We start from the raw sequence: 17278 nt of genomic DNA, 5'->3' as shown, positions 1-17278 counted from the left end.
TGTAAGTCAAGAGCTGGCTTAGCGACCACTCTACTAACACAGCATGTAGGTGAAAATAACTCTGCAGATTATTGCAACTACAAATCCACAGACTCAGTTGAGCCTTAAATATTACCCATAAATTCTTGGGCTTGGATTGACTTCCAATTCCTCTCTCCTTAGAAGCTAATCAAATTTTCACTTCTGTCTCCAGCTCCCGATCTCATACCTTCAGTCTCAATGGACTCCTCCTTCTTTCTGAGATGAGTAAAGGCTACCGGGTGTTTAACACTCCCGAACTTTCCACCACTCTTATTTAGCCAGTGGATTCTCCAGCCCAGCTGTTTCATCCCCCAGCCTTTGAGTCACCACTAGCCACTGAATTTTCCCAGCTGAGGCTCATGAAGCCATGGGACAGAGATAAGCCATTCCCAGAGTGCGGTCTCAAGGTCCTGACCACTCAATCAATGACCATAAAATGATTGTTATTTTATTTCACTAAGTTTTGTGGAGGTTTGTCACTGAGTGTTAAAATAACTGTACCACCATTTGCCATTCAGTTGACTCTGACTTATGGCTCCTGTGTGTCAGAGTAGAACTGTGTTACATAGGGGTTTTCAACGGCCCATTTTTTCAGAAGTACATAGGCAGGCCTTTCTTCTGAGGCCCCTCTGGGTGGACTAGAACTCCCATCTTTCAGCTAGCAGCTGAGAAAGCTTACTGTTTGCACCACCCAGGGACTCCAAAACAACTGTAATACCTGTTTATTCGATAATTCACATTTATTGGCTCAGCACTAAAATAAAATCTCTCTGAAGTACCAATCTCTCTCAGGTTTCCTTAGCAAATGTGCGTCTCAGCTGGTGGGCCTGGTCTCAGACCACAACATCATCCCTATCCCTCAAGCCATAACCTAGGAATCCTCCCAACCTCTTCTCTCTGTTACGCTCTCAGACCAATTGGTCACAAATTCCCAATGAATTTACCTTCAAAATAACTCTCAAAAGCATTCTTTCACCTCTACCAAGCACCATTAATTTCTCTTCTAAATGGTCTCCCTGATACCAGGTGCTTCCAGAGCAGTCCAGTCATATCACTCCCCAGCTTCAATTGACTAGTAGGTCTCCAGATCCTTTGGGTAAGGGCAAAGTCCTTTCCGACCAGCATTTCCAGCAGCACCCTCTGCCACTATCCACATGCCTTGGACATGCGGAGCTGCTTGCACTTCTCCAAATGTTATGCTCTCTCTCACCTTCCTGCTATTTTTGCCCCATTTCTTGCCCATCCCTTCCATCTGCCTGCTTAACTCTCACCAGTCCTTCAAATTCCGGTTCAAGGATCTTCTCAACTACAGAGTCTTCTCTTGTACCATCTTTCCCCCAACCGCCCAAAACAAACCAAAGCTGTTGCTGTCAAGTTTGTTCCCACTCACGATGACCCAAGGTGTTCCCGAGTCAAACTGCACTCCACAGTCTTCAGCGGTGTATCGCTATGGAAGCAGACCTCCAGGCCTTTCTTCCTAGGCACCTCTGACTAGACTCGAACCACCAACCTCTCAGTAGCCAAGAACAAACCATTTGAGCCACCTAGGAACCCTCCATCTAAACAACCCTGTCTCCTCAATTGCCCCGTAAAGGCTGAGTATGAGTTCCTATTCATATTCCCACAGCAGTCTAAGTGTATGTCTAACAGAACTATACTGCAGGTTACTGTCAATTTGCACAGATCTGCTACATTGTGCTCTCTGGAAGGTAGTGACTACTTTACTCATCTCTTCATATTTACAGCCTAGAATAATATCTGGCACATTGTTGTTGTTAGGTGCTGTCGAGTCGTTTCCGACTCATATGACCCTATGCACAAGAGAACGAAACACCGCCCGGTCCCGCGCCATCCTTACCATCATTGTTATGCTTGAGCTCATTGTCGCAGCCACTGTGTCAGTTCACCTCATTGAGGGTCTTCCTCTTTTTTGCTGACCCTCCACTTTACCAAGCATGACATCCTTCTTCAGGGACTGATCCCTCCTGATAACATGTCCAAAGTATGTGAGACGTAGTCTCGCCATCCTTGCTTCTAAGGAGCATTCTTGTTGCACTTCCTCCAAGACAGATTTGTTCGTTCTTCTGCCAGTTCATGGTATACTGTGCATATTATAAGGCATATATGTTGGCATATTGTAAACCCTAAAAAACAAACCTATTGCCATAGAGTCTATTCTGACTCATGAGTGACCCTGAAGGACAGAGCAGAACTGCCCCACGGTGTTTTCAAGGCTGCAAATCTTTACGGAGGCAGACTGCCACATCTTTCTCCCTTAGAGCAGCTGGTGGGTTTGAACAGCTGACTTTTCAATTAGCAGCCAAGTGCTTTAACCACTGCATCACCAGGGCTCCAGCATATTATAAGATACTGAAAAAAAGCTTTGTTGAAAGATTGAAAAATAAAGAATAGGTTAGGATTACATAAATTTTGAAAATCATAATCAAGTCTACTTGTTTATCTTCAACAATTAAAAAAAAAACTTCTTCAGCATTTGTGTATAGTTATGATGTATTGTAGCTATTTTTATACAGAGTTTGCTCACTCGGCCTGATGGTTCTTCTCATTTTTTACATTTTCTTATGTGCTGATCCTGCTTTGCCCACTAGGTGTAAGCTTGGGTCACGGACACTACTGCCTTCGTAAAATACTTAACGATGTCTACTAAAGGAAAGGTCTCAGATCATTTTCTGCCTGCTCAATAGCATACTTTTAAAAGCTGCATTATCTGTGAGAATGACAAGAGTGAGAATGTGGTAACAGATGCATTTTTAAAGAGCACATTATTGAATGATAGCAACCATTGATTCTGGGCCTACATTTTAACTGTTCAGTAAACATTCTCTTTAAAGATACTCAAGAATAAACTAACATACCAAACCAAACCAAAAACCTACTGTTTCCCTTTGGTTTCCACTTAAACACAGTAAAGCCATATTTGGACTTAAACTAGATTTAAAATATTGACCAGGAAAACTTAAACAGGAAATTGATTTTTAAAATACAGTATTTTGGGGCAGGGGGGTACTATTTATCAACGACACCACTTTTCTACTATGGTAAATATGTAAATATATGTAACAAAACATTTGCCATTTCAGCATTTTTAGTATGTATAATTCAGCCAACAGCACCACTTTTTGAGAGAAGTTTTGATCTGCAAAAGGGAAGACAATAAGGCTTATATACTGATTTACATCATAGAATATTATGTAGCCAAAGGAATCGATGCTTTCTTCTTTTATGTCTATTTAGTGCTGCAAGATTTGAATATAATAAATTAAAGAATGACTTGTTGATATGAGAGACACTCGCAACTTTTCAAAAGAATAAGTGAAATATACTTATATAGTTACTAGTATCTGCAGGGAAGACGGCAATATGGCCAGTAATAATGGGGAACCTAATCAACAGTCTTTCCTTCTTTTTCTTTTTTTTTTTTAATTTTGCTAATATGCAGGGGAAACAATGTGTATGATCATCCAAAAAGGTTATTTTTCTACACATATATAATGGGTGCTTGTTCACGGCATAAAGTCACAGGTATCTGGAGTCCAAAGGGAACCTCATATTCACCAGTCCAAATATTTTCTTTTGCAGACAAAAAATGTGAAGGCTAAAAACAACAAGTGACTTGTATAAAGCTGCACCATTAATCTGTGCCTGGCTGCACCTAAGCTGTTCTGGCAAACACCCAGTGTGTAAATATATGTGTGTGATGTGTGTCTCTATAACAATACACTTATGATCACATATATGTGTGTATGCGTTTTCAGGATGGAAAAATATTACTGAACAAAGAATTGTAATTCTCTTGTTCAGTAAACAGTCACTGATTTATATTTAGTGGTTTTACTCGTTAGGACATCAAAAGGAGAAATGGAGTGTTGCTCAAGGAGCAGAGAGCTTATCAGAAGAAGGCAATAAGATGTTTGTAGTGCCCCGTTAAGCCCTCCAAATTTTCACTGAAATGGGGCTATGCACACAATACTTTTGCTTCAAGCTTTTTAACAGCTCTTTTAAATTAAAAAATAGCATGTGTTTCACAATAACTTAGTTTCTCCTTCTAAGTCCTAAATATTGATTTATATGACCAACTATGACTGTCACAAAGAAATCAGTGCAACAACAACAGAGAACCCCTGAGGGAGCAGGAGATCAGTGGGATGCAGACCCTAAATTCTCACAAAAAGACCAGACTTAATGGTCTGACTGAGACTAGAGGAATCCCGGCGGTCATGGTCCCCAAACCTTCTGTTGGCCCAGGACAGGAACCATTCCCGAAGACAACTCATCAGACGTGGAAGGGACTGGACAGTGGGTAGGAGAGAGATGCTGATGAAGAGTGAGCTATTTGTATCAGGTGGACACTTGAGACTGTGTTGGCATCTCCTGTCTGGATGGGGGGATGGGAGGATAGAGAGAATTGGAAGCTGGCAAAATTGTCAGGAGAGACTGGAAGGGCTGACTCATTAGGGCGAGAGCAAGTGGGAGTATGGAGTAAGGTGTATATAAACTTATATGTGACAGTTTGACTTGATTTGTAAACGTTCACTTGAAGCTCAATAAAAAATAGAAGACAAAAAAAAAGAAATCAGTGCAACAAAGAGCATCATAAAATTATTTTGATAACATGCATAAATGGTTCTTTCCACATCTTTTAAGTATTAAACCAAACCAAACCCACTGCTGTCGAGTCAATTCCGACTCATAGCCACTCTGCAGGACAGAGCAGAGCTGCCCCACAGGGTTTCCAAGGCTGTAAATCTTTGCAGAAGCAGACTGCCACATCTCTCTCCCCAGCGTGGCTGCTGGGTTCGAACCTTTGGGTCAGCAGCCGAGCACTTTAACCACTGCGCCACCAGGGCTCCTTTTTAAGTATTACAGACTTAAATTTACCATGGCCAAAACACTGGATGAAGAAAATTCATTCTTAATTCATGGGAATAATTGGGGATATGGAATCTCGTCATTGTTCCAAGATCAAAGTAAAACAGACAGTAGTTGATATGTTATCATTCCTAGTGAAAAAATTATGTGTTTTTATAAATAATCAGAGAAAATAATCAGAGAAAAAATGCATCTAATAAATGCTGTTTTCTCTCCAAGGGAGAAAGACCTAGTCTTCTGCTCCCCTAAAGATCACAGCCTAGCAAACCATAGGGGACAGTTCCGCTCTGTCACGTGGGGTCGTGATGAATCAGAATCTACTTCGTGACACCTCACGACAACTAGCTTATTTATCCCCACTATTCTTATATCCTTATTTATCCCCGCTATTCTTATATCCTTATTTATCCCCACTATCCTTATATCAAGCTGTATGTTGTGATCTTCAATAACTGCCATCCATAAATACTAGCTGTTATTAAAATGCAGCAATAACTTTGACAAAATGACACGCTCCTCAGCAAAATGTGACCCCAGGCATTGTTTGGAGAGTGTTCTATCATTCAAATACTTTGTCTTAGAAGTCCCAACTGATCTTTAACTTTCACCTTTACAAATAAGCTTTCTTTCATAATTGATAAAGGACTATGAGAACTGGAAAACAGCCAGTTTAATTTTGTAAAAACACATAAAATCCAACTTAATTTCCCAAATGAGCTTCTTATAAATAGCAGAAAAAATACACAGAGCAGAGATGGACATTACTATTTCCATTCCCAAAGGTGGTACTCTGCTGTTTGAATAAAATAGAAACAAGATTACTCTGTTACATTCCACAAAGAGTGATGCTCAGTCTTGAATCCCTCCTGGGAAATCTGAAGGTAAATCACATCTTTCTATCTTCCTCTTTATTTAGCATATTGTTAGAATTTTCATATCAACAAGTTCTTCAAAACAAAGGATTACTAATAATTTATTCACTCTGTGTGTCCTTAATACTGTATATTGTAGTGTGTATTCGAAGACTAAATTCTGACTCCCTTGTTTTGAGGCTTGAATGTATGTGTGGTGAAAAGGGAACATGGGTGGGTTAATTGGAGTCTTCATCACATTAACATGTTGGCCTTTTATTTTTTTATACCCTATTAATAACACTTCAATCTAAAAATCCATAGTCTAAAGAAAAAAAAAACTTTGGAAAAGAATAAAATTCATCTTGTATTTCTAACATGCAAAACTTGTAGTTTTTTGGAAGATACACATGATGGGTCTCATTTGCCAGTGTTTTAAAGCAAACGCATATGCCCGTACCTGATGGAAGGGTAGAAGTTTGTGTGGCTTTCCTAGTACCTGACTGTATAGGCGTTGGAGTTAGGAAAGTGTTTTAAAGCAAACACATATGCCCATAAGTGATGGAAGGGTAGAAGTTTGTGTGGCTTTCCTAGTACCTTACTATATAGGCGTTGGAATTAGGAAAGTCTAAAAAGGAAGCTCTGCTTTCTCAAGGGTGGTCTCTTCTTGACACTTCCATCTCTCCCCTCACCCACTGCAGAATCCCACGGACTGCTCAGACTGCCCACTGCATTAAACTTTTTGGGAGAACAGCATCCCAGAAATAAAAAAGGAAAAATAAAATAGAAGCTGGGTTGACCTGAGGTATTTAAAAGCTCTTAGATGACTCTCTGGGTGATGAAATGACCGTGTATACAGATCCCCTGGGTATTGAACGGTAATATTCAGCAGAAAATAGGCACGAGGTTTTTTTTCCCCAGCCTTGGGAATATCAGCTAGCGTTTGCTGCCCCAGAAATTAGATTTACAAGTTGCATTGCTCCCAAGGGATACGGTCCTCTCCAGTTCATAGACTGCCAATCCCAAAGGATTGCACCCATCACCAGACAAGCGACACTGAGACACATTGTCACATAATTGTTTTTAATTTCAAAGTAAACCATAAAAACAGCCTTTCTCTAGGCACCTATATGGTCCAAAGCATATAGGTTTCTTTCTCCTCGTCTCTATCAATCTCTGTATGTATCCCTGTATCTACCTACCTACCTACCTTCCTGCCTCCATCTCTTTTTCCCCTCTCACTAACCACTCAGGCGCGCACACACACGCACACACACACACGCAGAAAGCCTGAAGTACCTAGTGACTATGAATAAGGCAAACCTGCGCAATACAGATTTGGAAACATTAGGGATGAAAATGATGATGAGTAGGAACATAAGGACAGAAATTTCGTCTTTTTTTTCTTTAACCCGTAACAAATCTTTTTACCTCCTCGTCTTCTTTTTGTTACAGAATATAGTCTTGAGAAACGTTGATGCCATCTCAACCTCAAACTCCTGCTCCACAAGGCTTGTCCGCGCCCACACCTACTCCTCCTTAGCAACAGGGATAAACCCCTTTTACTGTCCTTGGCGCGTCACCGCGGACTCCCCTGGCGTCCTGCGGACATTCAGGCCAACCTCTCGCCTAGACTTCTTCAAAAAGGTTTAAGAGCAGAAAGAACGGTGTTCCGGTTTTTACAAACAAAGAGAAAACCTGGGCCTGAAGCTTTTTCTCAGGGACCCTAAGCTCTTAGAGATACCCTTCCCTTTCCTCCCCCACTCTCGCCAGTTCAGGACTCCTCTGAGTTTATTTCACGAGGTTGGGAGCACGAAAGACAAATGTCTATCAGCTCGTCAAGTTAACTTGGCTTCGGCCGGGACTAGAGGCTGAGGACGGGGCGCCATCCCGGGGGCTTCTACCTGAGGCACCCGGACAGGAGGGTAAGCGCTCAGATGCCCCGGGCCGGGCTCTGGGAGAGGCTGCGGCGGAGCTAGGCGCCCTGGAGCCGGGTCTTGGGGTCCCCAGAGCGGTCACGTGTTCCCGAAGCGCCTCTAAAACGCGGTGGCTCCCCCTCCTCCTCCCCACTGCTCGCGGTCCTCCTCCTGCCGCCGCCTCTGCCGCCGCCTCCGCCCCCGCCGCCGCCCGGGCACAGGAGCCAGCGCGCTGGGGGGCGCCGAGCCGCGTTCCCGGAGCCCACGCGTCCGCAGCGGCCGGGGTACCCCGAGGTACGCCTTCGGACCCTCCCCGCCGCCCCCTTCCCGCTGAGGTGAGCTCTGCAGGGCGGCCGTGGCTGCTGCGGGTCCGCCCGGGGCCCAGGGAGCGGCACCCCTGTCCCCGATGCCGGCGCGCCCCGGGGCTGCGGAGAGGCCGGGTGGGGAAGCCCGAGGCGGGGAGGCTGGGCAGGTGAGGGTTTGGATGGCGAACAGGCGGTCGTTCGGCGGGAAGGGAAAGCGGGGAAGGGAGGACCTGGTTGAATTCTTTCGTGCCGTCTCCAACTCACCCGGCATGGAGCCAGCAGGGGCCGAATCAGAACGGAGAGAGTGTCCGGGATACGCGTAGGAGCCTCGTCCAGAGGGGGCAGGGGAAGGCGAAGAGCCGGCGAGCCGCTGCCTGGGGAGCAGCAGCCAGCGGGGTGCCCTGGCCGCGCTCGGGCAGCGTCCTCGAGGCCACTCCGGTAGTCACCTGCCGCGCCGTCCCGCGGCTGCCCCGAGGCGGGGAGGCCGCTGCGCTCCTGGGTCTGCGCTCCTATCTGCAAAGCGGCCTCATATGACACATGCAGGCATAACAGATATCCACACACCCGAATTCCAGAAACAGGGGATTCTTAAACCCTCAAGTTTACAGACCGTTAGTTTATCTTTTAAAGGAACTCGGGCATCATACTGGACCAAAGGCGAAGACTTTGCAGTACCACATGGAAATACCTAATGCCCTTCCAGCAGCATTCTGTAGCCTGGAGTGCAATTTGAAATTTCAGATTTCTGAAGGGAAAGGGACTCCGCTGTTAAGATTGAGAAGGATGGGTGTAATGAGTGTTTGCGTGTTTGTCAGCTGAGCAGAGCTGTAGTTATCTTTCCAGTTCTAATTTTGCCAGATTCTAGTTTTAAAAATAATTCATGAGAATAATTGAGGATATGGAATCTCGTCATTGTTCCAGGATCACAGTACAAGAGGTAGTAGTTGATACGTTATCATTGCTAGAGGAAAAATGACACGTGTTTTATTCTTTTGTGTGATTGGCATCCTTTGTGAGAAGAAAAATGTGTATTTTCACAAGGCAGGAAATGCTCCTAACAAAGAAACTTTATTGAAATGTATAAACTCAGTCCCTTAGTATCCTTTGAGTTCCCTGCAGTTCCTTCTATTATTCTTAAAAAAAAAAAAAAACTATCTACTTTCTTAAAATCCTTACTGCCCATTTAAAAGATTTCATTTGTCCTGGTGTCAGATATAGATCAGTTTATAAGAATTTATAAAGACTTTTATTGTCTTTTGAAAGTCGCCACAGTTTAACAAATAACTTTTTTTTTCTTCTGTTTCAGCCTGGGAAAATCCAAATGGGAACTAAAACTATATACAAAAGAAAAAAAATATAGTAATTAGATATAACAAAGATTTCACACAGTCAGTATCATATTTCCTGTTAAATAACATTTTAAAATGCTCTCTCTTTGGCTATATTCATAATTTTTCTAGGAATCTGAAATGAGGTGAAGTTCACATATGATAGTCCTTTCATTATGTATAAAATATTTGTTGTAATACAATTATGTGTATAAAATTGTGCATCATTTATTATTACACTTGGTGAAAAGCACATCATTAAACATATTTGCATCATCGATTGGTTTATTGTGTTTTCAGGAAAAAGGAAGTGAACAGATTAAAGAAAGAATTTTTTTTTTCTTTCCATTTTAAAGTAGTTCCTCTACCTTAGATTTTCAATTTTAAAACAGAAGACTTAAATCTTACTGGTCAAAATTTTCTCAATGTTTAAACTATCCTCTGACTACCAGGCAACACTTTTAAAAACTATGCTGAGCATGTTTTTTCTGCCTCTATGCTAAATAAAAACATGTTTAAAATTTTTTTTGCTATTTTACCTTTATGTTACTGTCAATGAAGAACATCTAATTTAAAGTTGTCAGCTGTCCTGAATGGCTGTCTGTGTAGGTTTCTCCTCTTGGCTTTAGGGCTATTTAAAGCTAGTTTCCCCTTGTACATACAATGCCTGCATAGTCATAGGATACTCAGGACCACATTGTTTCTGTTCCCACACACTGTGCAGCACTTCTTCAAAAATTTTGGCTGGCAATATTGTATCTAATGAACGTCAGCCCACAGTCAGGTGCTGCAGGCAGCGCACAACCATTGTAGAAGGCCCTGTCCAGTCTCTTTCCTGTCCTTGCCTTGGTAGTAGAAAAGACAGTTGCTATCTGCTGACCTATCACGAAGTTAGGAGAAAAACATTGATTCAAGAAAGTGACTCAAAAGAAGAATAAGCAGAATCACAGTTACAAATAACCTGTACTTATTAGGAGTGTAAATAGGCTCATGAACAAGCTAGATCAAACCAGGGGGTCTGCAGAACTCAGGAAATTAGGCAGAAACACCAGTCAAGGCTGTGCTGACCTATCCAAGGTAGATGCTGGGAGGCCATGATTAGCCAAATGATAAAGGGATTCATTTGGCCCTGTGAGTCACTCGGGGACTTTTTAACATGAGGCAGTATTGATGCAAATTATTGGCTAGGGTCTATGAATGAATAAATAGGATCCTGGCCTTTTTAATTTATTTTTAAAGGAATGTAGTTAGCTTCCAGCAGGTAATTCAGTTGGTATGGAATCAGTTGTAGAAATTGTGAAAAGCTTAAACTTGGAATTTTCTCATAGCAATATGATGCCTATGTTATCCTATTTGACACTTGTATATAAAATGGAGCTATTTATAATGAATGTACCTACACAACAGAATTTCATAGTTGGAAATTTATTGGACCAAGACCTCTAAGTTCGTTATAAATTGGAGATAATAGTGTTTCCTGTTAATCTAAATATATATGGATTTGTACAGCTTTAGGGTCATTACTAGTCAAAATTGGTTGAGGATAATTATCGAATTGTAGATGTAGAAATAACTAGATAAATATATATTGATACGTAGCAAAATTGCTTTTATAGCTACATATATATCAGGATCTCTATAGCAGTGTATATTTGCCAGAATTAGTTAACTGTTGCTGTCCTGAGTTTTTGTAGGAGATTCTTGTTTAAAAAATGAAAGTGCTTGTTCAAAGAGAAAGAGGGGCTTCTCTTATTTCTCATTGATATAAGCAATTTTGTGCAATACTGTTAAATATGTAAAAGCAAATAAGTGACACCATTGTGGTGCGGCATTAATTGTTTTGACATGGGTGAAAAAATTTATTTCAGGCTGTTATATTAGTGTCAGTTTTACATTTAACTTTAAGATACACTGTTTCCTTTAAACATGGGAGCCCTCATGGCGCAGTGATTAAGAGCTTGGCTGCTAGCTAAAAGGTCGACAGGTCAAATCCCTCAGCTTCTCCCTGGAAACCTTATGGGGCTGTTCTACTCTAGGGCAGTGCTACTGTGGGTAGCAGAGTCACTATGGGTTTGGTTTGGTTTTTGGTTAAACAATATGGATTAATTGAATTTTTTTTAAGCAGAAATCTATATTGTTATTGTTAGCTGCTGTGGAGTTGGCTCCCCAAATCATAGTGACCCCATGTGACAAAGTAGATGTGCTCCATCGGGTTTCCTTGGCTGTAATCTTTATAGAACCAGGTCAGCAGACCTTTCTTCTGCAGAGCTGCTGGGTGGGTTCAAACCACCAACCTTTAGGTCAGCAGCTGATTGTAAACTGCTTGAGCCACCCAGGCTTCTAAAATCAGGTAAATTTGATCAGTGCTGCTGGTCAGAGGTTATCCTAATTCATGGTAATCTAGGCACACCTCAAAGCACTGAGAATTGACCATGGAATAATTTTACCATCCTGAAATCTGTTCACATAGTCAATAATACGGCTTAATAACCATTTAGTGAGTGCTTACTATATATACCTAGGTGCCGAGTGAGCTTAAATTTGAACACTGCCTGAACTATATAATATTTAGATGACTAGATTTTTGTTTGAATTTTTCATTCTCCACGTATCGTGGTGGATACCAGGATGAGTAAGGAACAGTTCCACTTATAAATAAATAAGGTAGCTTGCTATGCATTATTATTGCAACGCAAAGCAGATTGTGACCCGTATCATCAGACAACTATAAAGAATGCTACAAGGGTTCCAAAGAGGTGAGGTCACACCCAGTTGAGTAAAGCAAGGAATATACTTTGAGGACAGGCGACTTTTAAGCTTGGCCTTGAATCAGGAAGGAAAGAGAGATTAAGACATCTTTAAGGCAAGACTACACCATAAACCAGATACCTTGACCAAAGAAAAACCCTAATGAACTATTGCAATTTGAGATCTTAAAGTTCTTATATACATTTTCCTTTCCTTACATTACATTACGTTTTAAAACAAGGTCTGCTATAACACAAGTTAACAGACTTCGGAAATGATAAACATACTTTGTTATTGGCTGATGTTTGCACTGTATTTGGAATAGATTAAAGACCTAGAATAACTTTCTTAGGAGATTAATAAGGTAATGGGAAAAAATAAAATTTTGTTTCCTCTCGATAAATTTATAGTAGTCATGTACTTTTTTCGAGTTGCTAACGCATGTCTTTTTATTTCAAGCAGGACTATAATATGGATTTAGAGCTCAAGGATTATTCTAACAGGACACTTGCCACGGAGAACAATACTGCTGCCACTCGGCATTCTGGCTTTCCAGTCTGGGAAGACTATAAAAGCAGTGTAGATGACTTACAGTCTTTTCTGATTGGGCTCTACACATTTGTCAGTCTTCTTGGCTTTATGGGGAATCTACTTATTTTAACGGCTCTCATGAGAAAGCGTAATCAGAAGACTATAGTGAACTTCCTTATAGGAAATTTGGCCTTCTCTGACATCTTGGTTGTGCTGTTTTGCTCACCTTTCACACTGACATCTGTCTTGCTGGATCAGTGGGTGTTTGGCAAAGTCATGTGCCATATAATGCCTTTCCTTCAGTGTGTGTCAGTTCTGGTTTCAACTTTAATTTTAATATCAATTGCCATTGTCAGGTATCATATGATAAAACGTCCTCTTTCTAACAGTTTAACAGCAAACCATGGCTATTTCTTGATAGCTACCGTCTGGACACTAGGTTTTGCCATTTGTTCTCCTCTGCCAGTGTTTCACAGTCTTGTGGAACTTCAGGAAACATTTGGCTCAGAGACATTGAGCAGCAGGTATTTATGTGTTGAGTCGTGGCCGTCTGATTCATACAGAATTGCTTTCACTATCTCTTTATTGCTAGTTCAGTATATTCTGCCCTTAGTTTGTCTCACTGTAAGTCATACCAGTGTCTGTAGGAGCATAAGCTGTGGGTTGTCCAGTAAAGAAAACAGACTAGAAGAAACTGAGATGATCAACTTAACTCTTCATCCATCCAAAACAAGAGGGCCTCAGGTGAGACTCTCCAGCAGCCATAAGTGGAGTTACTCATTCATGAGAAAACACAGAAGAAGATACAGCAAGAAGACAGCATGTGTGTTACCTGCTCCAACGAGACCTCCTCAAAAAAACCATTCTGGAATGCTTCCAGAAAACTTTGGCTCTGTGAGAAGTCAGTTTTCTTCATCCAGTAAGTTCATACCAGGGGTCCCCACCTGCTTTGAGATGAAACCTGAAGAAAACTCAGACATTCATGAAATGAGAGTAAAACGTGCTCTCACAAGAATAAAAAAAAGATCTAGAAGTGTTTTTTACAGACTGACTATTTTGATACTAGTATTTGCTGTTAGTTGGATGCCGCTACATCTTTTCCATGTGGTAACTGATTTTAGTGATAATCTTATTTCAAATAGGCATTTCAAGTTGGTGTATTGCATTTGCCATTTGTTAGGAATGATGTCCTGTTGTCTTAATCCAATTCTGTATGGATTTCTTAATAATGGAATCAAAGCTGATTTGATGTCCCTTATACACTGTCTGCATATGTCATAATTATCTGTGTTTACCAAGGAAAGAACAAACGTCAGGAGCATCTAAAATCTATTCAGAGTAGCTGTGTATGTAGAATTAAAAGAAATTTTGTTACCATATGTAATTTAATTTATGCAAAAGAGTTCTGGATTTGAATTTATTAATTATAATATATGGAAGATAATTTTAATGCATTGTAGTATGAGGAATTGTATAGGGCCAGTGTCAATCCAATCTGTAATTTCATTTTAAAAGGTAGTTATAGTACTTTCGTTTCACCTGTACCTTGTAAACAAATGTTTTAATTTTTTTGTTTAAAATAAAAATTCTACCTAACAAACACAGTATTTCTTTCCAAAAATAAAATATATATATATATTTTTTTCCTGAGAAACATTTAATTTCAAAGTTGAGGAATATCTATTATAATATTTTCTTTCATTTCTACTTCACAGGCTTCTTAATGTTTTGTTTGTGAAAATATGGAAAATGTTTAATGTGCCCAGCAAATCATAACTAAATGACAGGTGTACGCCCCAAGTCATGATTACTGTTTTAAGCACTAAGGACGTTTTTGGAAATCCTAAAAGCAATGCTTATCTCTTACAATTATATTATTGAGTATGGGCCAAACTGTTGGTTTATCCCACTGTTCAATAATACACAATTAATTTGCCAAAGAAAAATAGATTTTAAATACCATAATATTAAGCAAAACCAAATAAAGTTTTTTATATACCTTTTATATTCTAAAATTCAAAATTTCAATAGCATCTGTATTTCCAAGAATTAAATAATTTTAAAGAATACGTAATGTATTCATAGAAAAAGGTCAGTTAATTTTTTTTTGGCCAATACATAGAATGATTACTGTAATTTATACTGTTTCAATACTGAGGCCTCATATGTTACCTTATTAAATTGAGGTCAGTCATTTCAGTTATTGGAACTTTTTGTTCATTTGTTTTAGCTAGTTTTTTTTTTTTTTAAGAACTGAGTCCTTGTGATAATTAAATATTTGTACGTATTGCTCAGATGTGCAAAATAACACAGATGTCTTTATTTCCGATAGCTGAGTTAAATATTCCCCTTTACAGACTCCTGCTTGTAAGAAAGGAAAACAACCAAACAACAAACCATTTAAGTTTGCATATTATAGGTTAATTCAGGTAAGTATTTAATCAATTCAAAGTCCAAAATCTCTATGAGGTTTTTCTTTCTGCCCTCCTTCTCCCCGCCCAGATGATGTGTTCATACAGAGAAACTGACAGAATTCCTGTGGTGGGGGAAACGGCCCTGGTCCACGTGGTGTCCTCTGCTGGCTCCATCTTGAAATGCACTTTAAGTATAATCATTTTACCGTCTCTCCCTGTGATGCCAGCCTCTGCCGCTTCCTCTACTGTGCAATATATGGCCCTTTCTCACCATGGACAGAGCCTGATAGTCTAGCCCGGAGTAGCCCACCCCTGCTGACATTGTCCACTTACGCTGTCATTGACTGTGTTTACTGAGCCACATTCCCATCCCCCATCTTTTTTTTTTTTTTTTTAAATTGTGTCTTAGGTGAAACTTTACAGAGCAAATTAGTTTCTTATTTGGGAGCAAGGAAAAATGGAGAAAACTAATGACACAAAGGAAAGATTAGTCCAAAGGACTAATGGATCACATCTACTACAGCCTCCACCAGACTGAGTACAGTACAACTAGATGGTGCCCAGCTGCCAACATTGACTGCTCTGACAGGAATCATAATAGAGGGTCCCAGACAGAACTGGAGAAAAACGTAGAACAAAATTCTAACTCAGAAAGAAAGACCAGGCTTGCTGGCCTGACAGAGACTAGGGAAACACTGAGAGTGGCCCCCACACACCCTTTCAGCTCAGTAATGAAGTCACTCCTGAGATTGACCCTTCAGTCAAAGATTGAACAGGCCCATAGAACAAAACAAGACTAAAGGGGCATACCAGCCCTGGGACAAGGATGAGAAGGCAGGAGGGGACAGGAAAGCTGGTAATAAGGAACCCAGGGTTGAGAAGAGGACACGTCATTGGGTTGTTGACCAATGTTGTAAAACAGTATGTGTACTAACTGTTTAATGAGAAGCTAGTTCTGTAAACCTTCATCTAAAGTAAAAAAAAAAAAAAATTATAGTTGTGGGTGGCACAAGCAGTTTGTGGAAAAAGCAAATTAGTTTCTTATTTAACAATTTACAAAGAAATTGTTTGGGGACATTGGTTGCAATCCCCGTCATCTGTCAACACTCTCCCCTTCCTCACCCCAATTTCCCCTTTCCGTATGTCCATTTTTCCTGTCCCTTCCTGCCTTCTCATTACTACTTTTGGGCAGGCATTGCCCATTTGGTCTCATATACATGACTGAACTAAGAAGCACATTCCTCACAGGTGTTATTGTTTGTTTTAAACCAAACAAAAACCAAACCCACTGCCGTTGAGTAGATTCCAACTCACAGTGGCCCTATACAGACCTGTTTAATCTTTGTCTGAAAGGTGGACTTCTTCCGGAGTGGCTTCCGTTCTGAGTTAAAAGGGCACCTGGGCACCATAGCCTCAGGGGTTTTTCCAGTCTTTGTCAGACCATTAAGGTTGGTCTTTTATTGTGTGCGAATTTCAATTTTGTTTTACATTTTTCTCTCTTTCTGTCTGGGACTCTCTATTGTGATCCCTGTCAGAGTGGTTGGTGGTGGTAGCCAGGCGCCATCTAGCTCAGGCTGGTGGAGGCTCTGGTGCTTGTGGTCTGTTAGTTCTTTGGACTAATATCTCCCTTGTGTCTTTGGTTTTCTTCATTCTCCTTTGATCCAAATGGGACAGGACCAATATATGTATCTTAGGTGGCTGCTTGCAAGTTTTTAAGACCCCATATGCTATTTACTAAAGTTAGATATAGAATATTTTATTTATGAATTTTGTTATACCAGTTGACCTAGATGACCTCCGAGACAACGGCCCCCAGCCCTCAACCCCAGTAACTCAGTCCCTCAGGGTGTTTGGATGTGTCTATGAGGCTTCTATGACTTTGTCTTGATCAAGTTTGCTAACTTCCCCTATATCATGCACTGTCCTTCCCTTCACCAAAGTAAAAACGTATCTACCGTTTAGTTAATGATTTCCCAACCCCAGCCCTCCCTTATAACCATCAAAGATTGTTTCTGTGTGTAAACCTTTTCATAAGTGTTTGTAATAGTGATCTCATACAGTATTTGTCCTTTGGTGATTGACTTATTTCACTCAGCACAACGCCCTCCAGATTCATCCAGTTGTGAGATGCTTTGCAGATTCATCATTGCTCTTTATCGTTGTGTAGTATTCCATTGCGTGTATGTACCATAGTCTGTTTATCCATTCATCTGTTGATGGGCACTTAGGTTGTTTCCATCTTTTTGCTATTGTGAATAATGCTGCAATAAACAT

The 17278-nt window shown here is 40.7% G+C and overlaps 2 protein-coding genes across 2 annotated transcripts in view; one reads left to right on the top strand and one right to left on the bottom strand.

The window, feature by feature from the left end:
* NPY1R (neuropeptide Y receptor Y1) overlaps nt 1-8335 on the bottom strand; it is a 30742-nt gene extending 22407 nt beyond the window's left edge. Inside the window, exon 1 of the mRNA XM_049906177.1 lies at nt 8248-8335. The gene's annotated coding sequence lies outside the window, so the exon portion shown is untranslated. The remainder of the gene's footprint in view (nt 1-8247) is intronic.
* Nucleotides 7890-14079, top strand: NPY5R (neuropeptide Y receptor Y5). The gene is made up of 2 exons (XM_049906174.1): nt 7890-8013; nt 12522-14079. Exon 2 carries the CDS (start codon nt 12531-12533, stop codon nt 13869-13871), a length of 1341 nt encoding a protein of 446 aa, XP_049762131.1. The 5' UTR covers nt 7890-8013; nt 12522-12530; the 3' UTR covers nt 13872-14079.
* The last annotated feature ends 3199 nt before the right edge of the window (nt 14080-17278 follow it).

This window comes from Elephas maximus, chromosome 13, assembly GCF_024166365.1.
Source record: "Elephas maximus indicus isolate mEleMax1 chromosome 13, mEleMax1 primary haplotype, whole genome shotgun sequence".
Lineage (NCBI taxonomy): Eukaryota > Metazoa > Chordata > Mammalia > Proboscidea > Elephantidae > Elephas > Elephas maximus.
The sequence above is the reverse complement of the archived record's forward strand: the minus strand, read 5'-3'. Positions and strand labels throughout refer to the sequence as shown.